We start from the raw sequence: 8047 nt of genomic DNA, 5'->3' as shown, positions 1-8047 counted from the left end.
GGAGGGCTGTGTGTTTTAGATTGAAACCACCGTCCACGGGGATGCGAGCCATGGGGTGCATTTCACCCTGTGGGTGTCTTACGGGTGGGTGCATTCAGGGCTGAGAGGTGGTGGGGTGGGCCCCTGGTTCTTTATCTCTCGGTCAGCTCACCCCCTGGCTGCAGCTGAGAGAGATGCAGTGCACAAGAGGGTAGGAGCTGCGTGTGCTCATTTTAAGGAGGAAGAAACTGAGGGTCAGAGTGGAGAATGGGCACCAGCAAGGTCACACAGCTAGACGTGGCAGAGCCTGAGTACTCGGGGTTAGGAGCTGGCTGCATCCTGGAGCTGGCAGCACTGACTCCCAGCCCAGGACCTGGTAAGCAGCAGGGCCCGGTATACCATGTGCTCCCGCCAAAGCCCAGGTGTCAGCACGGGTGGGCCTCTGGGGGGATGCCCAGTGCCAGCCAGACTCTCCTTGACTTGTGCTGCCCAGAGAGTGCCAGGGCTAGCCAGGCTGGCAGAGAGGGTGGCTCCCAGCAGGGTAGGGTCCACCTGGGGGAGCTTCCCCTCGAAGCCGTGCCCTGTGGCCTCCCCAGTCTGGATGTCACGTGGTGAGGCTCTGGGCTCCAGAGCACTTGCAGTGCCCAGGGGAGCTGACAGGCAGGGGGAGCTGCCCAGGCTCTGCAGTCAGACAGACCCGCATTCAAATCCCAGATCTGCCATCAACAGGCTATGTGGCCTTGGGTGAGTCACTTCACTTGTCTTAGTCTTGGTATCTTCACTTTTATAATGGGGATCCTGTTGCACAGGCATAAAGTAGACAGTGCCTAGCAGAGAGCTGGCGCCCTACGAATGGCAGGTGCCCCCCCCCCCCGACTCACAGCTGAGTCCTCCCTGTGAATATGTTCATTGTCAGGGTCTGGCTGGGCATGGCCCCTCTGTGTGACAATCTAAGTTGCAGGTAACCACAGGAAACCCCACTCATGCTGACTTCACAGGGGATTTACGGGCTCCATCAACTGACAGTTGAGGAAAGACAGCTTCAGGAACAGTGCGATCCAGGCTCAAGGCCTGACTGCTTTCTCTCCTCCCCATCCCACTTCTCAGGAGGCTCCATTCCAAAGCAGACTCTCCCCGCAAGGCCGTCAGATGACTGTCAACCTGAGTTTTTCTGCTTCTCATACTGAGGGAAGGAAAGTCTCTCTGAGCAGGAGAAGGAAACTCTTCTTTCCCCACAGCACCAGCAAATGTCTCCTTATGTGGGATTGGCTCTCATTAGCTAAAGGACCTATCCCTGAACCAATCACTGTGGAAGGAGGGCGGGATATGCTGATGGCTTGGCCAATCAGGACCCACCCTTGAATTAGCTGGGTTCTCTCCCACCTGGGCTTCATGGCCAAGGATTTCCTGAACCAGGTCCTGTTGGCTGGGGAATGGCTCCAGGACCTGCCTCCAGAGCTAGATACTGCTGCAGGGTGGATACTGGGAGGGCCTGTCCTGGGACCCCAGCCTGGCAGGGCAGTGTGGGTGGAGCAATCTTCCCACAGACACAGAGATGGACATGTGGGAGGGGCTCCCATCCCTGAAGGTGGCAAGGCCATTGGGAGGATGCTCTGTGGGGCCTCATCTTGTGGGGCATGGACTTAACTGTGCTCTGAGGTCCCTTGGGGCCCAGAGCATCTCATCTTTATGGCTGTCTGACCCCAGCCTCCAAGTGGGCACCTTGGTTATGGCCACCAGGCTGACTTCAGGCCATGTGGCCCAGGAGTCAGACCCGGGCTCTGGAGGCTGGGTCCAGGTCTGCCACCTCCGGCTGTGTGACCTTGGGCCAGTCACTTCAACTCCCCGAGTCTCACCTGGCATTCTTCCCTATGACCTGGGAACAGCCGCAGGATCAAACCTCGCCTGGGCATGGAGCACCAGGGAATGGGCTCGTCCTCCGCACCCACGAGTGGCAGCCTGGGGAGCACCTGTGTCCCATGAGCAGCACGAAAGCTTTGAGGGGACTCCGAGTGTCACCAGGAGGCCTCTGGCTCCTCAGTGTGGAAGCACCTCCTTCCTGGCTCCTCTTCAGTCCTCAGCTCGGGGGTCTTGGCCCCACCCCACAGAGCAGCGAAGCCCGGGGGGAGGGGGAGAGGCTCTGAACTCCCCCACCCCTCCTGACAAACTCCCTATTCCTCACACTCTGGGCGGCCAGAACCATAGTTTAGGCCATTGATCCAACGCGGAGGATGAGGAAGGGCCTCAGAAGCTGACGGGCTTGCCGGCGGCTCCTCAGAGGGTGGACAGAGGCCCAGCAGACTTTGGGTGAGCTGCGTGGTCCGCAGGGCAGGTGAGGCTGGCCGTCCTGGCTGGACGGGATGCGCCCTCCCAGGAGGGGACAGGCCGCTCTGCTCCTGGAGCAGGGTCACGTCAGACTCCTCCTGTCAGGGTTGGGTGTTGCCAGGGGTGATTTCCAAGAAGGGATGGGCTGCAGGCATAAAAGTGAAAAACATGGGCCCCCGCTTGGCTGGGTGGCCCTGATTCGGTCATTTCTTTTCATCAGTCAGAGCTGATCCCAGGGCCCCGCCAAGCCGTCTCCCTCCTCCTTCCTATCTCAGCTCATCTTCCCTGTCAGCCCAGCTCTAGTCTCACCTGGGTTCCAATGCGATTCTGCAGCTCACTTGCTGTGACCTTGGGCGGGCTATTGAACCTCTCTGTGCCTTGCTTTCTTTGTGAAATGGGCATGTCAATAATGATTCCTCCTTCAGAGGATGCAGGGAGGATTCGACATCTACACTGTTGGGAAAATATAGGAAAATGGTCAGGACCCCTCAGATGTTCAGGATCTTGCTGAGCACTTGATGTAAATACGCGCGTGTGCCCAGGTGTTCCTTGGTTATTGTCTAATGTAACTGCGCGTGTGCACCCAGGTGTCCTGGGTTATCAAACTTAAGTATAAAGGACGAGCAGCTCTGATCTACAGGGCCCCCTACCCCCAGGATGCCCCCGGGGGGCCACGGGGAGGCGACTACTGCTGCTGGAGGCTGTTGCTGGAAGCTGTTGCAGTCGGTGCCCCCAGGATGCCCCAAGAGGCCACCGCTGCTGCTGCTATGCTGAGGACTGAGCTCGTGCCATCTGCCAATGGCTCCTGGGATCTTTCCCAGTTACCTAGGGTGAACCTGTGTGTGAGGGGTCTGGTGACCCAGTCTGTACGATGGGTTTGAAGGGTCTGAGCCATAGCCCTGACGGTACAAATGGAAACTTTTTAACTAAAATAATGAAACGTTTTGGCTTTAGTTGTGAAATGCCTAGCCCTAGCTTTACATATATAGATTGTACCTAATACACAGTAGAAGCTCAGTCAACGTGACCTACTATTATGAATTAGCATGGTTGTCTCAGCAGCCCACTTCCCCTTCTCAGACCTCAGTTTTCCTTTCTATAAAGTGGGTGTGGAACAGTGGTATGGGAACTCTCCCAGCTTAGTTGTCTGCACCTGTGAAATGGGTATAACCGGCATCCCCTGGTGGGGTTGTTCCAGAACCTAAAGAAACACCTGAGCAAGGATGGACCTGGTGCTCCCGGGCTGGGCAGATGTGCAGGCAGAGGCTGGCTGGCCCTGCGAGGGAGGCTGTGGATGGATGCTCAGCTCTCCTGGTCTTCATCCCTTTGCAAGCTTCGTTCAGCTGAGTCCCCAGAACATGCTTTCCCACCGCAGGACCATCTGGCTAACCAAGCCCAACAGAAGGTGATAACAGCTGGACTGGAGGCAGCCCCTGACCTCGCTGCTTCTGTGGTTGGGTCAAGGATGGATGCAAAGCATCAGAGCCAGTAAGACACATTGTGCCTTTTGCTGGGACTGCTGGGGAAAGGCCCCTTAGAATGCATGAGTCCAGGCCTGCTGGCAGCCACCTTGTAGCCACTAGAGCCTATGAATGCAACTACCATCACAGGGAGCACAGCCCAGCTGGGCTGGAGGATATGTGAGTGCCTGGATCCCACTGCACCTGAAGCCAGAACACCTTGGCCCTATCAGGAAGGGGCATAAATAAATCTTTTGCTAAAGCCAGTTTGAATTTGGCTTCCTGTCAGTTACCACCAAATGACTTGGGGCTGAGGCATTACCTTGCACCTGGATCCCTGCAGCACCCTCCCTGCCCTCCCACCCCCCCCCCAGGGCTCCTGCCTCTGTACACCCACTTCCAGCCAGCCCATGCCCTCACAGTGCTGGAGCGTGCTGTCCCAAACATGTAGCAGACGCCATGCCGCTGCTTCTCCTCCAGGGGCCCCCCCGTCCCAGCAAGAGGGCCTTTGCCTGGCTTGTCCATCCTGATTCCTCCAGTCCTTCCCTCTCTCACCCCCCCGCATCCAAGACTGCAGGCTCAATGAACCACTCACTCATTATTGAAAACTGCAGCATGCTCTCTCCTGCCCAGGCCTCTGCACCCCTGCACCCTCTCCTTGAACCCTCAACTTCCTGCTCCTCCCGGCTGTCAAGGCCCCTCTCAAATGCCACCCACTCGAGGAAGTCCCTCCTCTCCCCTGCTCAGCCCGTGCTTCCTCCTGTCTCAGCATTCACTGTCCACGCTGTCACAGTGTGGTTGCCCAGAGACATGGTGGCATGCTGGCCAAGGCGTGCACTCTGGAGCCAGACATCCTGGGTCCAAATGCTGGTTCTGCCTCGTGCAGGCTGTGTGACCTCGGGCATGTTACTCCACCTGTCTGTGCCTTGGCTGCCTCACCTCCAAACTGAGGATCCTAATAGCACCTATGGCACAGGGTTCCCGAGAGCAGTCACGAGCACTAGACACTACTGTACGTGTTTCCATGTCTCTTCCTCAAGAGCAAGGGCCTGACCCAGCCTGGCACAGAGAGGGTGCTCAGAGAACACTGGAGCAGGAGGCCAGGGTGAGGCGGGGAAAGAGAGAGACAAGGGCCTCTCTCTCCAAGGGACACACATCTGCCAAGTATGGGGAGTCACCAGAGGAGGGGGCTGCAGCCAGAGTGTCCTACGTCACAGCCCCCTCCCCATCCCAGCCCTGAGCAGGGACCACCCTTTGAGTCATCCACTAACATGAGCTGATGAGTCTTTTCTCGGGCCAGGGTGTGGCTGGGGATGGTCTTTGAGGTCCCCAAAGTAATGTAAGTTATGACCTCATCCAGTGTGAAACCCGGGCCTGGGCAGGAGTCAGGTTGAAGGGCGGCGCCTGCCCGGAGTCTGGAGAGCTCGACAGAGGCCCTGGGCATGGCACGCTGTCCAGCCCTGGGCAGAGATGGAGGGCTGGGGTGGGGCTGGGGGGCTCCAGGCACGGGAGGAGGGGCCCTGCAGGGAGTTGATTCCATCCAGTCAGTGTGAATCACATTTTGTCTTGTTCAATATTTGTGTGGGTGGGCAAGGCAGAGTAGGTGGATGAATGAATGACAGATTTGTGCAAATTAAACACACCTCCCACCATAGTTGGAGAATGGACACTCCAGGGAGGGCTGGCCCAGTGCCTGCACCACCAGAGGGGCCCAAATCTGCAGCCCTGGCCTGCCGACAGGTTGTCACGTGCCTCGTGTCCCCATAGGTCCTGAGAGTAGGTGGAGCCCTGTCCGGGGGACCCTAGGCCCTCCAGGAACACTCCTGCGCAGGAGGCCAGGGGCTCTGGGAGGGATTAGGGATTAGACACCTCCAGCCGAGGAGGTGTCTGGCTTGCCGAGCGAGGCAGTGAGCAGCGGAGGCAGCAGGGGGCGCCGCTGTCCCTGCCTTCAGCAGTCGGTGCCTCCGAGTGATCCACAGGCCGGTGATGCTCACCGTGGCAGCTGCTGCGGCCAGGCCTGCCCATTTCAGGAAAGAACAAAGGAGACCCAGGAGACTGCATCCCGGCGATGCAGTGGAGAAGGGAAACTATGTACTCTGGGCCTAAGTTTCCCCCTCTGTATAAGGCGGTTGTAAAGGTCAAATCAGGTGACCGTTGGCGCAGTGTGGCCTTGAGGGAAGAGCATGGGCCTGACCTGCAGACAGACCTGGCTCTGAGTCCAGCCGGCTGCCTACTCCCACCTCTGCCTCCCCCAGCCTTTTTCTAAGGGTCGTGACCTCTCAGCAGGGTGGTAACTAGTGAGTCAAATGATGTAGGCAGAGCCCCAGCAGCCCAGGGCCCAGGAGGGCGTGCAAACTCTGCAGCGCAGCAGCCCCAGCACCTCTCTGAGGCTCAGTTTCCTCATCGCAGACAAAATGTTTGGAGGTGATGGGCTCCTCGGCCCTTCCCAGGACTCTGATTTTTTGTGCACCGGAGAATCCAGGGCAGGAAAAGTGTTGTCCTTCAGGGCTGAGCGTCTGCAGTGGGACATGGCCCACCAGAGAGCCTGTTTGGGGTCACAGTGCCCCATGAACACACACTCTAGGGGCTGATGTCCTGGACCCACAGACAGCTTCCCTCTGCCCTCAGGCTTGAGCCGGCCCTGCAAAGACGTGGACTGGGAGCCCCTGCTGGGGTTGATGGAGGCCCAGCTCAGTCTAGTCCTGAGGTCCCCAACCCCTTGCATTCTGGGTCATTCCAAGAAATGTCCTGAAATTCTCCATCTTTTCCAAGTGAAATGCACTTGTGTTTAGAGCAGAAATTCACATTCTATGGCCCTTTGCCCGAGGGCCTTTTAGAAGGACAAAGCCCAGCCCCCTTCCCTCCCCATCCTTCTCCTTGCCCTTCAACCCCATGGTCTCTCTGGGCCCCATGGGTTCTCACACCTGGGGCTCCCACCTCCTCCCATCTCCTCCCTCCTCTGTCCTCCCCAGACACGCCTGTCTGATGGGGCCACTCCCCTGCCTGACCCCTCAGCAGTACCCGGGACTTCAAGGACACGGGGGCCCTCGGGGATCACACCCAGTCCCCCAGACCCTTCACTCCTTCCAGCTCCTCCTCCCTTTTCTGGGCCAGAGGTTCCCCCCGCCCTATCCCTAACCTGGGTCTTGGGGAAAAAAATCTTTATTTTCACTAGGAACTCCAACTGCATCAGTCCAGCATTGCTTCCATGGTGAAGCAGGCCCAAGCCACAGGTGCCTGTGACTCCATCCCCTGGGCAGCAGAGGCATTTGCAATCCACACTGTGTCCCCAGTGCCCCTTCTGCTCAGAGCAGCTTGGAAATAGCCCATATCAGACCGCTGGCCAAACCTTCCTCTTTACCGTGCTAACAGCGAAGCCTGAGGATGACTCTCACAACTGGTTTCCTATATTTTAATTGTCCCCTTGGTAATCCTGTGCTGCTTGTCTTATGCATTTGAGAACCTCATTCTGAGACAGGCTCCCCAGACTTCCCGGGCAGCCAGTGGGGCTCAAGACACAGAAAGGGTGGAGACCCACAGCCCCAGGTTCTGCACACAAGCGAGGTCTCCTGCCAAAGGGGCCACTGCTCTGCTTTGTTGTCGCACCAGAGCCTTTGACAGGTGGCGGCTGGCTCCCAGTTTGTCCTCCCACCCCCCATCCCACTGTGCACATCCCAATCCTGCACACCCTGGAGTCACCTCCGAATGGGGCCCTGTGCTCTCCCCTAACTCTGCAGCCCTCATCACACGGGCTTGACAGCACTATCACGAGCCCCCGAGCCCCCGGGGCAGACCGTGGGGTGCAGGGGCCCTTTGGAGAAGTGTGAGGAGTAACCAGAGTGGAAACAGCTTCCAGTCCCTCACGGCTGCCCACGCCGCAGGCAGGAAGTGCTCGGGAACGTTCTGGTGATCCCATGAGGTCAAGGAAGTGCTCTTAGTTCTGCTCTCATGGAGGAGGAAACTGAGGCACAGAGCTGCTGGGAAATCCCAGAATCCCAGAGCTAGGAGAGCGGAGACTGGAACCCCAGACAGACCCTGTCCAGAGCTGGGGAGAAGACATCCTGCCAGCCTAAGGGCGGCGCTTCCCGAAGGCTTGTCCCCAGGGGCCTAAGGAGCAAGGGTGGGGAGATCTGTGCTGACCCGACTAGTTGTGCCCCTGCAGAGGGCTCCACCTAAGCGGGGGCGGGGGTGGGTGGGGTGGGGGTGGAGAAGAGAGACAGGCTGCGGGTAGAGCCTGGACTTTCTAATTTCTATGGGGGGGGGCTCCGGTGGCTGGGACATGG

General features: G+C 58.4%; 1 protein-coding gene across 1 annotated transcript in view; it reads left to right on the top strand.

Moving 5' to 3' along the window:
• The first annotated feature begins 246 nt into the window (after positions 1 to 246).
• The window catches only part of HTRA3 (HtrA serine peptidase 3), a 42588-nt gene continuing 34787 nt past the window's right edge, over positions 247 to 8047 (top strand). The window contains exon 1 of the mRNA XM_008578759.1: positions 247 to 355. Coding sequence (XP_008576981.1) covers positions 247 to 355 — 109 coding nt within the window. The remainder of the gene's footprint in view (positions 356 to 8047) is intronic.

The sequence above is a fragment of the Galeopterus variegatus genome, unplaced genomic scaffold, assembly GCF_000696425.1.
Source record: "Galeopterus variegatus unplaced genomic scaffold, G_variegatus-3.0.2 Scaffold76, whole genome shotgun sequence".
Taxonomy (NCBI): Eukaryota; Metazoa; Chordata; class Mammalia; order Dermoptera; family Cynocephalidae; genus Galeopterus; species Galeopterus variegatus.
Note: the sequence above shows the minus strand (reverse complement) of the source record. Positions and strands in the feature narration are given on the sequence as shown.